This window comes from the organism of the source record quoted next, unplaced genomic scaffold (assembly GCF_019419815.1).
Source record: "Pyrus x bretschneideri cultivar Hongxiangsu unplaced genomic scaffold, Pyrus_bretschneideri_v1 Contig11, whole genome shotgun sequence".
NCBI lineage: Eukaryota > Viridiplantae > Streptophyta > Magnoliopsida > Rosales > Rosaceae > Pyrus > Pyrus x bretschneideri.
The window spans coordinates 4,495,263-4,513,783 of NW_025999402.1; the positions used below are offsets into that span (position 1 = coordinate 4,495,263).

At 35.9% G+C, this 18,521-nt stretch overlaps 2 protein-coding genes and 1 pseudogene across 5 annotated transcripts; 1 reads left to right on the plus strand and 2 right to left on the minus strand.

The window, feature by feature from the left end:
* Positions 1-5,810: 5,810 nt before the first annotated feature.
* On the plus strand, positions 5,811-8,645 carry LOC103962169 (zinc finger CCCH domain-containing protein 1). Of its 4 annotated transcripts, none has more exons than XM_048575459.1 (5): positions 5,811-5,939; positions 6,886-6,957; positions 7,027-7,198; positions 7,272-8,083; positions 8,202-8,645. In XM_048575459.1, exons 3-5 carry the CDS (start codon positions 7,162-7,164, stop codon positions 8,304-8,306), a joined length of 954 nt encoding a protein of 317 aa, XP_048431416.1. In that variant the 5' UTR covers positions 5,811-5,939; positions 6,886-6,957; positions 7,027-7,161; the 3' UTR covers positions 8,307-8,645. The 4 variants fall into 4 exon arrangements, with proteins under 4 accessions (XP_048431416.1, XP_048431397.1, XP_009373122.1 ...); XM_048575440.1 differs by having other exon boundaries at positions 7,030-7,198; XM_009374847.3 differs by lacking the exon at positions 6,886-6,957 and having other exon boundaries at positions 7,030-7,198.
* A 505-nt stretch (positions 8,646-9,150) lies between these two features.
* On the minus strand, positions 9,151-11,092 carry LOC125473888. Its single transcript, XM_048577303.1, has 2 exons — positions 10,702-11,092; positions 9,151-9,798 (listed from the first exon to the last, which is right to left on the minus strand). The coding sequence occupies exons 1-2, from the start codon at positions 11,090-11,092 to the stop codon at positions 9,479-9,481; spliced, it is 711 nt and encodes a 236-aa protein (XP_048433260.1). The 3' UTR covers positions 9,151-9,478.
* A 615-nt stretch (positions 11,093-11,707) lies between these two features.
* On the minus strand, positions 11,708-16,050 carry LOC103962186 (annotated as a pseudogene).
* Between the last annotated feature and the right edge of the window lie 2,471 nt (positions 16,051-18,521).

The window sequence follows — 18,521 nt, forward strand, 5'->3', positions numbered from 1 at the left end:
AATTTAATTGCCCAAAATTAAATCCAACGCCTAAAACAATTAATAAATTTATTTAAATCAAAATTTACCTAAACTCTATAAATACATATTTCATGGGGTCGGTTTAGGGAATTTTTAACTTTTATTAGAATATAAATATTTTTAGGTTAAAATGTTTATGAAAATAAATTATTATAATATATTCTAAATTCATTCTTTAATAATCTCAAGCTAAAATTTTAACCTAGAACTATTGGAGAAGAAAAATTGTTTTTGTGCTAAAGCCTAAATTTTGTGGGTTAAAAATTTTAGGTTTTAACCCAAATGTTAGAGATGATCATAAAATTTTTGTCTCATCGTTTGGAGAGATAGTTTTGGCAAGACAAATATTGAAAAAAAAAATTGCCACATAATCCATCAAAGTACATTTTTGCCTGTTAGTCAATACATGCCTCTTACTTTCTCATGGAGGCTTATAACAAAATAAATTGATTTATGCACGTTTTATTTCTTATTTTACTTAATGACACATATATTCTTAATTATGAATTTTAATTATTAGTTTTATTCAACAATGCCCAAAAAAGGGTATAAAAAATAAATGTGCAGAAATCATTTCTCAAATAAAAACCTCAACTCAATATGCCCTTCATTTGAATACCTCACCCCAAACCAGTATTACTATCGTCGGCCCGCCTTTTTTATTTCATTTCGTTTCTCCTGTATTTGGTTTTATGAAATTTTGAGAAACCACGCGGTTTTGGAGCAATCGGCGACGGCAGCACGGTCAAGATTATCTTAATTTAAAGTTGTGATATCCCGACGTGAAATCTTCGGACTCGAAGGCTCTCTTTGGAGATGTCATTTGGCCTTAGAATTGATGAAGTGCATGCCATTGTGGTGCAGAAGTGCAAGTGAACAAACTTATGGCAATGCTCAGGAAATTGTACATAAAGTAAAATTTTAACCTATGCATAACGCTAAGCAAGTGCTTAGACTGATTGGTGAACGATTAATTAGACACCCTTTATCTACAATTAGATTAAAGCCTTCAGTGTTTCGACGTCTTGTAGAACATTGCATCCAGCAAAGGAAAAAAAAAAAAAAAGCGACACAATTGGTACTAGAAATTTTTGGAATGGCATGTCAGTCAATATTTTCTATGATTGCTAAGATGGTAGGAAAAAAAATGTACACCTTCATGTTCATTAGTGAAGCACAGAGGAGGTGTGATTCCGAAAACATTTTTATTGTAAACCTACTCCAACTCCAAGTATGAATCCTCTCCGCCTCACATCACCAATAACTACATAAGCAACCATCACCTGAAGTTGAGATAAAGATAACTAGTTTACGTTCATATTTATCCTTAAGGGCAGCGAGCCTTTCTTTCAGATACAACCCCACACAAACGCATTCTCCTGCAGTTTTCTTTTTCAATCACCTTCAGAACTGACTCCCACCGAAGGTGTTCAAGTAATTGTGGCGAGTTAGGACCTCTACCAACCTCAGAGGCGGTTACACCAAAGGGGAATGCCATTTCCATTTCCCTGAAACGTTCAGACAAAGATTAAGTCAAACACCGAAAACCGGCTTGATCATATATATATTTCTTGGGGTTGAAGAAAAGAATGAAGAGATTAAGTTCGTTTTCGGTTAACCTTTGCCATTTTCACAACGTCAGACACAAATCTCTATGCGAGCGAAACAAGACTAAACCCCGTCAGCAATGAAAATGCCTCCTGAAATACTATTGACCAAGTTAAATCATACTTGAAAATACAATTCAAAGACAGATCCTAATTTACAGTTCTGATTAATAATTTGATAACACGATATGATTTATGATTTCAAAAAAGATAATATATGTAAGATGGCAAAGAGACAAAATTTCCAATTGGCTTAGGCAGTGGACCCCATGTTGCCATTGGCGTTGCCATGATATGCGTTGTTTTTTTGAGATCATGTCATGACACTCAGTGTACAGCCTCGCTATAAACATCACCAACACGTTTGCCTCCCAATATGCTTCCAGATCCACCCATTGACGTCGAAGAAGAATTGGGGCAGTGGACTATTATATCATGACGGTCCAGATGTACCGATTGATCAGCAACAGCAAGATTGCAATTGAATTCGTCTGTCTACTTGCACTGCCTTCCACTGTCAATGAAAGACTTATCAAACCATGAGGGTAGAATTAGATTTCTCATCTAAACTTGGAAGTTGTCATCAGCATAAATGGATGCAAAAGCATCTGCAGCACCAACTGCAAGCAGCACTTGGTAGGGATGGAAGGCTAGGATCATAGTGAGGTAGACAAAGGCTTACGAGAAGAATAATGTTATTCATACTATGTTTTTATACCACATTTCTATACTATCTTAGGTGGCATCTGATGTGGACAGCCACATCATTTGAAAAATTTGTAAAACCCAAGGAAATAAAGAAAAAAGACTTCTCGTATACCATAGTCATCATTTAATTAACTAGTTTTTCTTAATTATTAGTTTATTAAATAATGAATTAAATTTAAAAATCTGATTAATTCAAATGATGTGGCTATCTACATTAAATACCACCTAAAATAATATAAAAATATGATATGAATAACTCTTACGAGAACAACTCATCAACCTCAATGCCATCATTTTTGTGCCATCACCTTTTTCATTTCTTTTTCATCTCTTTTTGTGCCATCACAATTCAAATCACCGAAAGAAAATAAAAACTAGGCCCAGAACAAGCCTTGTGCAATACTTTCCCAAGCATTAGGGTCACATTGTGGAATCGTGCCCTACAATGCGGGGGTTTATGCACACAACAAATCTTCACAAGATAAAGATTACAAAATTACACTCGTACAGTACTTCACATGATTTTGGAACGTACATTAAAAAGATGCCTATGACTCATGTTGCACTATTTCCCTAGTGCTGGCTGTTGTGTCCTTCAATTCTTATTGTTCTTTGACTAACAAACAAAGGTAAAGTAGGAGAACAATTTACATTATATGACACGGGTACATCGTTACGTGACGTTCTGTGTCAATGAAAGGTATGTGAACAAAAACTTACATTTGTTTTTAGTTCATACATGTAACAAAAGTATATCCGTGCCATGTAAGTTGTTATCTCAAAGTAAAGATATCTTTTGTACTATAGAAAATGCTAACAATCATAGATGCATTTTAGTATCTAAGCGGACTAATGACCTATTGATCTGATGATATTGAAAAACCATTAGGAATGTATCTCATGTATGAGTTTTGTGCAAATTTTAAGAATTAATGAAGAAGTTAAAGTTTCATCATAATTATAACCAATTAACTATGACAGAAATGATCAAAACACATTTCGTATTCTGATCTGACGATGTTTGTGAATAGTCCGAAAGTTATGAGTTCAAATATCATGTACAATATCTGTGCAAATTCGAAAACCCCAGATTATGTTTGATGCGCAGTTGCTTAGGTCAGTGATGATGCTATACACATCAGCATACTCGATATGATTTAGAGCCGTTAAGGCAAAAGACTGACACGATTTTCCCGTAACAAATTGCAATTTGTCGACCTAATTGTGGAAAATCAGCATACATCCCGATGATATTTTGGCAGAGATTAAATATGTTTGTTTCATTGGAGAGATTTTTTAATATGATCAATACACCGGATGGTACATTATATATCATTATACAAACGGTGAAATATGTATGTTAAAAAGCTAATAACTTAAAAAATAAAATTTCTTACAACTTCTATAAAAACACGTGATGTACCATTTGTGTTCTGGTCACAATAAAAAATTTCCCTTTTCATTGACTCTGAATCATGCTTTGAACCTGTTTTCTGCGTACGTGTCACTGTTTGATTTGCAGGTACACGTTTATGGTGCATGCATCAGATTCAATATGTATTATAGCAAATATAATAAGTAGAAAAATAAAATAATAAATTGCAGCTGCTGCGGATCTCATGTGTTAGGAATTCTTTCCTGCACGTATTTTTTTTCGAGTGAAAAATTAAAAGTTAACTATATGAGATTTAGTTAAATCTTAATCATATACTTTTACTTTTTCATATGCGTAGGAGAGCAACGGTTTCAATGTGAACCAGGCTTCTTTATTTCAGCCTGAATTGCCACTTACAAATCCAAACAATCTCATAGCAAGATGTTTACTTATTCGGAAATCAAATATCATTGGGAAAAATATTTCTCCCCTCAACCTCGATTGTGATTTTCTAGCCAAGTGCACTCACTTTCTTTGAAAAAAAAAAACATTTAAGATAAGAAATTACTTATTCATGTTTGACAATCACGCACTGTCACGTGAAAAGTTAAATACTAACAATATACGATTCAATTGGATATCACATCAGTAAAACTAGATATGCATGTAAGTTATATGGGAAAAATCCAGGTCCAAATGATAATGTTTGACAAGGGCCCACCCTGTGTACTAAGAATGTCTCTCATTGGTCGGATAGATGCCATGTCGGTGTTTCAAAACGGTAAAAATTTGCAATGCAATGCACATGAGGACCATGAAAGTGTCTACAGCATGCTCCTCCCACATGAGTTGTGCTTTACAACCAAATGATGGGCTCCCTTTCTCTTGAGTGCTTTGCAAGTAAAATGGCAGCCAAACCATGCATTTTTAAATTTCCACCCACTACCACTTTACAGTGCATCATACATTCATACAACAATAAGGATAAATAAATACTATATCTACTGATTGATTAAGCTAGTTAATTGGGACAGTGTACTTCACCTTATACTTGAATTGTCTTTTTACCCTAGTTTAGTTGCATTACGTTTACGGAAGCGATTTTCACCTCACCAGTTTTCTCCCTCTAAACATCCCTGTTTATTAATGGCTTTGAGATTTGAATAATTCAAAGGAAACTCGATGAATTGAATAAACAAGGATGTGCACAAAGAGAATAAGGGTGCGGAAATAATTTTTTTAATTTGAAAAAAAATATAAATTAGGGGAAACTTGATATAAGTCTAATTTTTTAAGCTAATAGTAGGAATAGTCCAGTTTATTAAAATAAGTCCAATTTGTTATATTTAATTATTTAATTATCAATAGTTATCTGTTCAATGATAATATTTATTATAAAAATCAAATTTCTTCCCAATCATCTCTTTGCTTATTTCCTTTTTATTTATCTTTTTGTTATTTCTCGTTCTTCCTCTTGCTTTAAACCCCATTTATAAATTTTATTTTTAATTTTTATAATCAACCTATATCACATTGTTAATTATTTTATCTACCTATATGACAGATTCTTTTTTTATAATTAACTGTCACAGATTAATGTGTCTTACTTATAGGTATGTTATGTTTTTTCTACCTTTTAATTAGGTTTCATATCGGTATTATATACATTCATATATTTATTACTTGAGTTAGGGTAGAATGTTTTGCAGATAAATTTATGTTAGTATATTAGTTTTTTTGTTATAAGATATTAAATATATTCTTTTGGAGTTCTAAAATGCATAATATTAGAAGATTTTAATTGACTTTTAATATATTTAGAAAATATAAAATGAGTATAAAAGAAATAAAAACATATAATTTAATAACTGGACTCACTCCTAAAAACACTCTACGTTTTTTGACCTAGATCTAAAAGCCTCTATAAATTAATACTTTTTATTCTATTTTGTTTTTGTTTGGACCTAATATAGCCCACCTCTTATTGGAGCACCGACCTAAGGAAGCCCAACATGAAGCTTCCAACTGAGCCCATTATTTCACGAGCTCAAGCCCATTTTGTCTCGTATTCGTCCCACTCTCGATCTGCGTCCACACCATTCAACGCGGCAAAATTGCAACACTCAAAAACTCCGAAACGTATAAAATTCGAATCTTCAATCTTCCAATAGCCCCCAGAAGAGAAGACGACGCATTCCATAGCCCACCTAGCCATCAACAGCAACAAGGTAAGTTCTTCTCTCTCATTTTTTTTTGGATTTTTGTGATTTAGTTGTTGGGTTACTTGAATTTGGGTGTTATAGATTTTGGGAATTGGGGATTGCGAGTTTTCTGATTTTCTACGATTGGGGAAATTAGGGTTTAGGGTTCTGGTTAGTTCTTGATTTGGAATTGGTTCAAGGATTTTTGTTTCGTTTCGATATTCGAAGAAGGATGATTATCCTTACGCTTGCAACTTAATTTAGTGTTAGGAATTAAGGTTCTAGCATACTGGATTGTTTAGGGATACAATTGCACAAGTGTAAAGTGATTCGTACAATGGGATATGACCAAAATTATGGCCCCTTGATAACAAAGTTATTGATGATTAAATCTTTTTTCGTGCTTAGTTTTTCGTTTTTTGTTGATAATCACAATACGATATGAATTGGGGAATTCTAATATGGGTGCAAGGGGGCAGGCACTTTGCCCTAGCTGAGGGGCGGGATTTTCCTTGCGTAGTTAATTAAAGGAAGGCAGCTCTCTTTTGAAAATTCCTGGCTGCAACCCTGGAATTAATGCATTCATGAAGCTATTGTCATGATTGAATTAGTTCTTTCATCAAAACCAAGCCAGCGAGAATTGGTTTGATACCAACGATATCTAGCGAATGAGGCATTACCATTGGTGCTGAATTGCACCAAATTAGTTCTCTCTCCATTATTAGGGTTTCCACCAAATTATCACTCATGTGGTTTAAATTTCTCTGAAACTTTAAAAGAGCGGTATTTCTGGCTTAAGAATTCACGGGTGTATTTTTTGTTGGTTCATAGGTTTCTTGGGAAGCAAACACGAACTTTACTATCCTTTTGTTTAATTGAGTATTGATATACCACAGAAAATACTTACATTTATACTCTCTCTCTCTCTTTTTTTTTTTTAATTTTAATTTTTTTTATTTTTTTTTCATGGCAGAGTTTAAGTTGTTGCTTAGGGTTGCTTGATCTCCATTTTCTTTACAATTTCACTTTATTTCGTGAGATTCATGTAAGAATTCTATGATGTCTATTTGTTTGAGCTTTTTGGTTAGATTATTAAGTTAATTTTGTTTGTCAGCAGCCCCTGTTAAAAAGGAAGAGTTGCTTCTCAGAACCCAAATCCAACCACTCAGCTCCAATAGCAAGAGTAGCGGTGAAACCATCCCCTCGGCAACCTTAATTTGCTACACTTGCTTTGGTTGCACGTGTCTATATGGCGGATTCAGGTGGAAATCCGGAACCTGGAAAAGGTATGTTCTGTACTTGTTTGAGTTTTTTTTAGCTATCGTTGTACATTGTAACATTGATCTATTGCCTTTCCAGTTTGCAACTTCATCCCAAAGTCATCAATGAAGCAAAACATTAGAAGGCGAAGGCCTCATGAAGATGAGGAGGAGGACAACTCAACATATGGGGGCACAACATTCCCAAGTCAAAGAAAAGCCGCAAAGCCTGATGGCAAGCTGTATTTTTCTAGTGGACCGGCGAAGAGCTCTACATCTGATGGCAGTGCAATCTTTGAGTTCAAGTCTTCGAAAGAAATCCAAGTAGAAAATGATAGCAGAGCAACAGCGACTCTGGAGACTGAGACTGAGTTTTCTAGAGATGCCCGAGCTGTTCGCGAGAGAGTTCTTAAGCAGGCAGAGGAGGCTTTGCAGGGGAAGAGCAAAGAGACTGGGAATGAAAAGTTATATAAAGGGATCCATGGTTATACTGACTACAAGGCTGGGTTCCGAAGAGAGCTAACAGTGGCCAGTGAGAAAGCAGGAGGTTCCCATGGGCCTCTCAGAGCTTCTGCGCACATCAGAGCTACCACAAGATTTGATTATCAGCCAGACATTTGTAAGGACTACAAAGAGACTGGTTATTGTGGTTATGGAGATTCCTGCAAATTTATGCATGATCGTGGAGACTACAAATCTGGGTGGCAGATGGAAAGGGAGTGGGAGGAAGCAGAGAAAACACGGAAGAGGAATTTAGCTTTGGGCCAAGATGATGTGGACCAGTCTGAGGATGATGATGACGACGACGAGGATGGCTCGTTGCCATTCGCATGTTTCATCTGCCGGAAACCCTTTGTTGATCCTGTTGTAACCAAGTGCAACCACTACTTCTGTGAGCACTGCGCGCTCAAGGTAACCCCTCTGTTCTTAATGCATCATCTCAACTCGTTGCAATTATAGAGTTTACCGTTTTCCCATGCCGTGTTTCTTCCAATTGTTTTGCTAACCTTAATCTGATTTTAATTCACAGCATCATTCGAAGAACAAGAAGTGCTTTGTGTGCGACAAGCCTACTCTTGGCATATTCAATACAGCTCATGAGGTACGGAAAAGGATGGCAGCAGAGGGTAAATAACAGAGATGACACTTTACTTGTTGATTTCAGGCATTTGAAAATTGAAGGCATGTGGGAAGGAATGATTCTCACTTTTGACAGAGCTGGAATTTCTTCATGCAAATCAATTTCGAGCTTTCTTTCATTAGGGGTATAACAATGTCCAAAAGTTTTAGACTTAGGAGCGGCGTAGACCCACTTTAGTTTGTCACACGCAGGCAGTCATCGCTTTAAGATGGATGTAAAATAATTTGTTGAAGAGTTAAAAAGCCTAAGTATAGTCCTTAGAATTGTATGTAAATTGTAATGTGATGGATTTTTGTAAATTAGAGATGCTGAATCGATAACCATTTTGTTTTAGTTTTGGCTTTCACTTTTATGTTAGCGATATAGGGGAAGTACAATTAGAAAATGGGGATGAGCAAAGGTGGAGGAATGATGGTAGAAAGGAAGTTGAACAAAGCACATGGAAGAGTACAAATTGTTAATTAAACATAATGGGGCTAATTAAGCATTGTACTAACAATGATCAATAACTAATTAAACAGAAACTTTCTTTCAAATGTATTGGTGGCAATCAACCACACCAATACCAAAAATGAAAGTTTCACTAATAAGCGCCTCAATTTTTCTTTTTATAGTAAACGGGCACTTCAAGTTCCCTTACGAATAAAAAAATTCTGAACTCAATTATTTTGCACCCGATTATTATCACATTTGGCATTAACAGTTGATAGGTGACATTTTATGTATTTTGTTTTATAATTTGACCTTTGAATAGTAATGATGAATTAGAACTTAAGACATACTTCAATATCGAAAATATAAAGTGTTTTTCACTGATTCTAGTAATTATTACTGGCTATACTAATTAAAGTACAAAAAATAAGATGCTAAACCCATTTTTCATTTCGAAGGTGGTAACTCGGAAGTTATTAGTCAATTTTATGAGACCTCACATCTCATAGTACATGAAACCCTCGTTCATGCAATCTAGACTCCCAAGCATACAGGAAACCCTCATTCCTTAGCTTTTCTCAATTGCAAGTCATCCTTCGTTGGTTTACGAAGGTATTATGGTCCGTAGACAGTATGGATGGCACGACAGAATCTCTTGCAAGACTTTAAGTTGTTGTCTCTAATACCTTTAAATATTCATCAAGGGAATCGACCACTGCTCTGTATGCAAGCATTCAGAATGCTGCTGTTATCTTGACATATGGTGAAAATCCAAGCTTTCCAGGTGCGTCACATCTTTGAGTGAAATAATTGTCGAAATTGACAACTCTCTCCATGATCATGTCAAACAACTCACGCCTCATGTAGAACCTAGCTCGGAAGAAGCGAGGTAGATACAAAGGAGGGTTAGAGAAGTAATCATGCATTAGTTCAACGTGGCTCTCTTCCCGATCTCGATTTACTCTTTGTCGGCGTGACAAGGTGCCACCGTGTTTTAGCTCATTTTGCACTAACGTAGCCTCCAAATGTCTATGGAAATGCTGATACGTGGCTCCTACCATTGCAAAAGTAGCATTATCCTCATTAGATGAGTAGTTATCATTCCATGGTCGGGCCATTACAGTTTAGTGGTTGTAAGGTATTTGAGAATAAAGGGTTTGGAAGCTTATGTGTTCTCAAATTAGTGTGATACCATTTATAAAGAGTGAATGATATTAGAGATAACAGCCCAATGGGTTAGCTTGAGGTGAGAAATCTGATCTAACGATTAGTAGAAAGTGAAATCTTAGCTTGTCTGATTTTGAAGAATATGCCATTTAGAGATATAAACCAACGGATGAGATTGATATAATATAATCTAATCGAAATGTTGTTATGAAATGAAATTTTATCTTGTTTGATTTCGGAAAATATGCCATTCAGAGAAATAAACAATTGGATGAGATTGAAATAAGATAATTAAATCCATTGGTTGCTAAGAATATGTTAATTACATCCCTAATATTAGGTTCGAAGCTACTATATTCAATTTTCCATCGATTTAAGTCACATTACTTGCAAGTGATACACATTAAAGGGTAAATTGGTAAATTTTCATAAAAAAAAATAATGTATGGAGTTAACTTTGGAGGGTAAATTAGACGTTAGATTTGCAATCTATATGAAATGTTAAGGGCTTATAGGCGAGAAAATGACGGTATTACACTCTCAAGTGTGTCAAGTGACTTAAATTGATGAAAAATTGGATATAATAGCTTTAAATAAAATGGTAGAGATGAAATTAGCAATTTTAATGAATTTAGGAATTTATTTTACTGAAAAAATAATTTAAGGACTAAATCGGTACTTCATCCAAATAAATTTATAGCCTCAAAGGTATAGAGCCCCAAATTAGAAGAGGTTCTTTTTTAGAACCCTAAAGATTTATCGGAACTTTAAAATAAGTTATATCCATCACCTTTTAGCCCCATATAAAGCCTCTTATTGGAATGCTCTAACAAAGTAGCTTGATTGAATGCCAGTGAGAAATCGGAAGAAGTCGGGTATGACGTCAAGTCTGCATAGCCCTTATGGCCTGAGACCGCCGGTGGGGAGTTCACCCCGGGTAGTCGCTGTGCCTGTCCTTTCGCCACCTTTGGGAGACAAGGAGTGCTGCTTTCTTTGTCCAAATTTTTCTTTTTACCAAAACAATAAAACAAACTCAACAAAAGGTATGGTATAAAGTCTAATCTTAAATAGTCCCATGACATCGAGTGTCGACATTTTTCAAGCAAGTTATAAGAAATTTCAGTACGGACAGTAACACGTAAGCTTGCATCTACTAAAGGATGAGTCCACAATGTCCTCATTTTTTTCAGCGCTTTGCTTCTCTCACATGCCACTCGTCCAATTACGATAGTGTCCTTGGACCTTTCGACTTGAAAGCAACAGCGTTTGAACTTTTGTTCGCATGCTTTTTGCAAACCATAAAAAACAAAATTTCAATTTTAATGAAAAATTTCTGATACTGTTCATTTAAAAAAAAAAATTATATTTTTATACTAAAAAGTCAATCATGGCTGATACTATTATAGTTAAAACTCAAAATTTTCAAACCATTCTCATTATTTTTCCTAAAAAAGAAAAAAAATGAAAGTTCTAATCTCTGGTGGTAAAATAAGGAGGTGGATTGTCTGTCCTTCAATTTCCATACTCTCCCCATCCCCTCTTATTTGTGTTTGTGTGTTCACGGTTAAACCACATCAACATTTTATATTCTTATTACTTTTTGTTTTATTATTTCTATAAAAAATTAATATAAAATGTTGAATTAGTTTAAACGTGACCACACATCACAAGAGGGCATGGAAGAGCATGAAATGGAAGAGCAAACAATAGACCTCCGTAAAATAAAGGGTATATCTGTAATTTAACTTCGTGTATATATATATATATATTATTAGTTTGGTACGACTAATAATACAAACATAACATAATCAATGTTTGATGTAACATCATATCAAATCTAAGTTCTGTCATCACAGAGAAGGAACAGCTTAAGAGCATAAGCCTATAGGAAGCAGAAAATGGCTAGATTGAAGGATGCCATGTCGACGGTGATGGCTGTAATATTTCTCAGGAAGAGCATACAAGTGTACGAGGAATTCGGGGTTTTGGTAATGGACTTTGCTTCGATTCTAACATCAACGATTCAATTTTCAGGCTTCGTTTTCATTCGAAGTACAAGGGTTTCTGCTGCGGGAGGCAGGCAGTCTCCGATGTCGTCCATGTTCGCTCGAAATGATCGGTAGTGTTATCTGTGGATTAAATTCATGCTTCAATTTTATTGAATGCAAGTGGTGTGGTTTATATATCATTCAAGTTTTTGGTGCTGTTGTTTTGATTCAGATTCAGTGCTTATATATAATATCAGTTTGTTTTCGGGCTAATTAAGCTGAATTTTTCTGCCAATAATTATGGTTTATCTTAGTAGATTAATTATTACTTTTTATAAATGGTTTATTTAGATATTAATTTGTTAAATTTTCTCATGTATTTTTATTTTTTTATTTTGAGTGCATGTATTTAACTTCTTAATATGACTGGTGAACCAATTGGCTCTCTATTACTGATTGAAAATCAACGTGCATGCTAGCTTGACGGGGTTTATATAGTTCTCCATACAATGTATTTATTTAATTTTTTTTTGTAAAATTTATTTATTTTTGTCAATGGTTTATACAGTCTCGTTTTTGTTTTGAACAAATCATACGGTACAAAATATTCCAATCTCAAGCTTCAGGCTTCAAAATAAAATAGAATTTGCATCCATGGCAAAAATTAGGGATTCGTGCCCAAACTTTTTTTCAATTTAAACGAAAACTCAACTCTCAACGACGAATTTAATGAAGAATAACATGCTGAATGAGTTATGGCATATAACCTAAGAAATAAGTCGATATATATATATATATATATATATATATATATTCTCAATACACTCAAACCACAAATTGGTTGCAGAAACTGAAACAGCAATGGTGCAAGGTACAAATCACAATGATATTAGAGGAACAACAAGAGGAAGATCGATTAACTTAGGCGAAGAAATCAAAGCAGAGAGAGAATACAGGAAGAATAGAGAAATAGAGCCGATGAGCTTGTATATTTCAGAGAGTGAGTGATGCAAGTGAGCTGGGAATGCTTTTTTATAATCATGCCCCTGGCTAACCAATTAGTCTCTAAGTAATTAACACTTACGTTAAGCTAACATGATATCTTTATAATCTCAACGCTTCCACGAATGCAGTTAAGCTAACATGATATCTTCATAATATTGTCCATTTCAAGTTTGAATTTTATTTTGAATTTTTTTTCGCTTGAATCAATGTATTGTTTATCAGATTTAGTTGCAAATTTCGTCAGTGAGTCATGTGAATAGGTTTAATCTTATCATACATGCAGTTTCACTGTCATTGGAATTGACCTGACTTCTCAATATCTTATAGACCAAATTTTGTAGATTGTACTTGCGCCTTTGTTCGAGAAATTAGGGGAGTGGATGTGAGATATAAATTCCTCCTGAGAATCTCTGTATTTATATGCAGGAATTTTTTTTTTTTTTAAATATCTCTGTATGATCGCTTGTTACCAACTTGTTGCTCTCTACAGACCACTTTCATCTTCATCGTTGGACCAGTGTGGAGATGGTGAAGTAAGCAGCGGCCACAGGAGATTCCACTGTTTCCTCACTTTCCTCACAACCATCCTTGTGTGTTGCCTTAGGATATTATTCATAGCCTTTAGATAGTTGCATGAGTCGTGATCGCGTAAGATTGTACCTTCTGAACCATAAGCTGTTAGATCACTAAGGGTTTCTAGTGGATGTGGGGAGTTCAAGAAGGCCCTAAAGATATCGGAAGAGAAATCAGATTGCTTGTTGTCTAAGGCATAGAGGGCAGACCCCATGGGGAGTAGAGGGTGTGGAGGAGATAACTTTTCATCAGGTTGGAGAATGAACAGTTTTCCGATTTGAGAGTACATCATCTTCTGCATAAAAACACATCAGAAAAAAATGATTTACTAACGTGGAGGATTTTATGAGTTAGACAAAAATCTATTTGCAGTACGTCCGTCTTTTATTAGGCGAAGGGTTTTAGCGATATTTATATTTTCGACAACATATCAATAACCTGTGGGCGCGCTTTACTATTGACATGTTATTGACAATGGTATTGACACCTTATTGACTTGATATTGAATTATGTTCGCCCATTTCTATGAATTTATCAAACTGGCACCTACATTTTTTATCAGACAAGAGTGTGACTGAAACGAACCATTTAAATGCTTGAGGAGAGTAGCCACATGGTTGGGGTAATTGCAGGAGAAAGCTCTAGGGACAACATCTCTATGCATCATCGTACAGTGGATGTGATCATTCGCTCCAACCCTAGTGGGTCAAGTAATTTGTAGCCTTCGCAGAACACAAATGGTGATCCAAATGTGACAACTGGCAGAAGAGTAGTGGGTTTCACAACCTTCCTAGTGAGGAGCATCATGTGGACTAAAAGACCAATGCTTCCTCCAAGACAATGGCCAGTAAATTGAAGCTTTGCGAGTTCACCGTTTCTATGGAAGTGTTCCAATATTTCCGGCATGAATTGCTGGTACATTGCCTGTGCCGCTTCATAGATTCCTCTGTGAACACGTATATTTGTCCCCTACATAGGGACGGTGCCATTAGCTCATTTTCTTCCCTTTGAAGATGTAGTATAAGAGTATGTATTGAATATCTATGCTTACCTCAAATTTGTTGGGTTCGAAAGAGGTATGCCTGCTGGGATGCAACGGAGTCCATTCCCTGCAAGTGAAGGATGATTACCAATTTACCATTCTATGCATTTACCAATCTGTGTCACGTCATCTCTTTTTTTTGAACATTTGAACCGTATGTACAATGTAACAAATGCCATTGGAGAGCTAGCTAGTGCTAAATAAAGTTAGTAAAGACTTGTCATACAAAGATTGGAATGAAGGGCTTATAAGAAATAACCTGAATCACAAAGCAACGAGTAGAAATACTGGAGTCATAAAAAACAAACCACTCACAAGGCGAGGAGTAGTGGAGTGATCTAAGGTCATTTTCCATCTCTTGTCTTTCCATTTCGCTTGCTGCTGCGAGTACTTTTGTCATTGTTGAACCTTCCATAAAACAAGCTACTTCTGCTTACTTTTCTAATGAAGAGGTTACAAATTGTAGGCCATAGTATATCTTCAAATCCTCGGCCTGCATGCGCATTAGTATTGCAAATGGAAAATGCTTAAATGCCCGACTTAAGTAAATTTGGAATGTAAATCTGTGTGGAAAGTACATGATTAACGAAAACATACCTTGATCTCTGGTATCACACTGGCCATGTTGCACAAGATCGAAGGCTAGCTTAGAAAATAACTTAGTGTCTGACCATGGTACCCTAACCAAAAACCTCGAGAAAGATTCAGGATCGTATGATCTGTCTATCATTTCTCCTTCATTTTCTTCTAAACTACAACTTTCCGCACAACTACCCTCCTCTCCACCACTTCCACAACCATCGTTTTCACCCTCATGGTGAGCGTTGTCTTTGCCCGCAACCTCTTTTTGCTCCAAAATATTGTTCCACAGTTCACAAAGTGCCACAAGCCCCTCCATCCAATTCGTTCACTTTATTTCTGGCCCTTGATCACTAGTACTCTTACCAAACTACCCCATGGCTAGTCTGCATTTTCATATGCTTACTCGTGTTCGAGCAAAACAAAAATGATCTAAGCTGATTTGGGACAATGGAACGGTTGCTGTTTGGTAATTTTGAAGGCACGGCATGGATGCGGTTGATGCAATGACAAAGATGGTTAACTGAGTAAAAACTTCGGACATGAATGCACTCTTTGAAGATGTCTTTTGGCCTTAGAGTTGAGGAAGGAGGAAAGGCCGGAAAAGTAAATGAAGAGCACTCCATGGTTGTGCAGAGCGGGAACTGAAGAAACATTTGGAAATGGACTTTTATAAGCAGTTAAGCACACCAAAGTCAGCTACTTGCTCCTTGATTACAACGAAAACATTAGAAAACAACTAGCGTTGTATACAAAGCGAATTAGTAAGCTATGGATAAGACGATCAATTCAAAATGAACAATATTCACAGCTTTGTCTAATTGCTTTTGGACATTAGCTTTTCGTTTCCAAGTACAGCAAGGGGAAAAAGTGTTATTTAACCACGAGTCCACATAAGTTCTGTTTCTTCTTCTTCGTCTTCTGCCCTAACGCAGTAAATGCATCATGCCATCGAAAAATCAGCGGAAAGTGCATCGTTGCTTCTCCTTCGCCTTGCGGAAATGGTCAGTAAATAGTCTTGAAATCTAATTTCAACAAACTTAGCTAAACTTGTGTGTACATAACTGAATTTCTATTTTCAAATTACAATTCCAGTAGATCAAATTTCTAATTGGACTCACCTGCAATACATTACACGTTGTGGAAACATGAATGTGCAAAGCTCACTTGATATTTGCAGCTTCAGTTGCCAAAAATCTAAAAACCTGAAAAATGGTGACAAAAAAAGTACATACGCTAAACTAATAACAGATGCATAAGAAGTAAACCAAACAAATGTCAGGAGATATGCTGGGTGAGAGACGAGTAGTTGACTCTTCGTGATCTTAGTCGAATTATTGAAGCACAAACCTACTATATTTTGATAATTTCTTTTTCAAGAGAGGACAGTTCATCGGTGCTTAGACCGATTGGTGAATGATTAATTAGAGACCCTTTATCTACACAAAGGTCGGTAAAGACTCAGAAATGCTATTGTCTCCATCTATGTTGATGATGTGTTTACTGGAAGTAGTGAAGAAATGATTGCAGGGTTCAAGAAGGATTATAATGAAATAGTATGCAATGACAGACTTGAGAGTTGAGACTACTTTATCACTTTATGGGAATTCGTGTGGTTCCAGAACTAGTGGCATTTTTATCCATCAGCAGAAGTATGCTCAGACTTTGTTTGAAAGATTCAATATAAAAGGTTGCAAGTCTGTGGCAACACCCTTAATTACAAAAGAAATGTTGTGAAAAGAAGACGAAACTGAATCTGTAGCTGAGAAATTATATAGGAAAATTGTTGGAAGTCTACTTTATTTGACTGCAACAAAGCCAAACATCATGTTTGCAGCCAGCCTTTGTCAAGGTTTACGCATAATTCTACAAGGACTCACATGGGAACTGCAAAGAGGCAGGTACATCTTAGGAACATTGGACTTCGGGATCAAGTACAAAAAGGGTGAGAAAGCTGTTCTGTTAGGCTTCTATGATAGTGATTGATGTAGAAGTGGGGATGACATGAAGAGCTACCTCAGTCTATGCCTTCACATTTTGTTCTCGAATATTTTCTTGGGTTTCCCTCAAGTAACAAAGTGTTGCATTGTCTATTGCAGAAGCAGAATATGTAATTGCTATAGAAGCAACTTCTTCGGCTATTTGGTTGAGATTTGTGTTAAACAAGGTTCTAAAAAACGCTAGGCGCTAGTAGGGCGGTAGGCTGGCTCCTAGCGCCTAGGCGGGGTCTAGACAGATTTAGGTAGATTTCTTGTATATCTTGTAAATAAGTGTATATTGGCACTTACAAAAAATTATACTTTTATGAAATTCATGGATAAGAGATAATTAAAGAATGATAAAATGTAAAAAAAAAAAAGTATCCAACAAGTCTAAAATTAAACAACATATTAAGCATATATGCTAACCATAGTTAGGAGTATTGTAGGATGACATACAAGAAAAATGTATTTGGGAAAAAGAATTAAAAAGAAACACAAAACAACCACCATGAAATTGAACTTGTGACCTGAAATTGATAAAGACGCGCTGACCAACACGTACAAGGCCACACCTCTGTCAATCTTTTGCAACAACTACAATATAACCTAGTGTAGCAGCATCATTTGACATTTGAAAAACCCTAGCAGCTACACCCACTCTCATTTCAGCTTTTGATGACCTCAAGCCCAGAGCCCAAACCCTATATCTAATTTAGACCGTTGCTCCTTTCCGGTAACACAGAGGCGCACACGTGTTGTGCATCAGGAAATGGAGCTCCCTAGGATTCCAATTGAAAGGCTACCCTTATTTCTGAATGCCTTCCCTCATTTTTGAGTAAATTGAGAAACCCTAGGTCTTTCTCTCATTTCTCCAAAAGATGAGAGAAGTCTTCCAAGAAAATTAGAAGCCTCTCTCTTTAGAAACTGAAATTAGTCTCTCATTTATCTCCACCCTCTCTAACATCAACATAAACCTCAAACCTCAGACCTCAGACCTCAGCCCAGCTCATCTATTTCAGCCATCACGGTTTGCCGACGCACAATGGTAAAACACATCAATCTCTTCTCTGTTCATTAATTTCTTATTTCCAACATACTACAAGTTCACAAACTTACACTTAGATAGGATTTATTTATTTTTTTAATTTAAAGTAAAAAAAAACCGCCTAGATGCCTAGCATCGCCTACCCTGCCTAAAGCCTAGCCGATTTGCAAGAAAACGCTTCGGTGGTGACCTGTCCAGCGCTTAGGCGCCGCCTAGGCCCTTTTTTAGAACACTGGTGTTAAAGGATTTTGAGGAAATTCAAATGGATGCAACACCACTGACTTGTGACAACACCTCTACAATATCAATGACTAGGAACCCATAAAAGACCAAGCATATTAAGAGTAGGTGTCATTTCATAAGGGAAGCACTGCAAGAGAATACTATTGAGCTGAT

Coding starts and splice junctions, on each gene's coding strand:
- LOC103962169 (XM_048575459.1), top strand. CDS start 7,162: ATGGCGGATTCAGGTGGAAATCCGGAACCTGGAAAAG. Junction 7,199..7,271: donor AAATCCGGAACCTGGAAAAG/GTATGTTCTGTA, acceptor TTGCCTTTCCAG/TTTGCAACTTCATCCCAAAG. Junction 8,084..8,201: donor GTGAGCACTGCGCGCTCAAG/GTAACCCCTCTG, acceptor TTTAATTCACAG/CATCATTCGAAGAACAAGAA.
- LOC125473888 (XM_048577303.1), bottom strand. CDS start 11,092: ATGAGGACATTGTGGACTCATCCTTTAGTAGATGCAAGCTTACGTGTT. Junction 9,799..10,701: donor GCTTTATATGGGGCTAAAAG/GTGATGGATATA, acceptor TTGCAATGGTAG/GAGCCACGTATCAGCATTTC.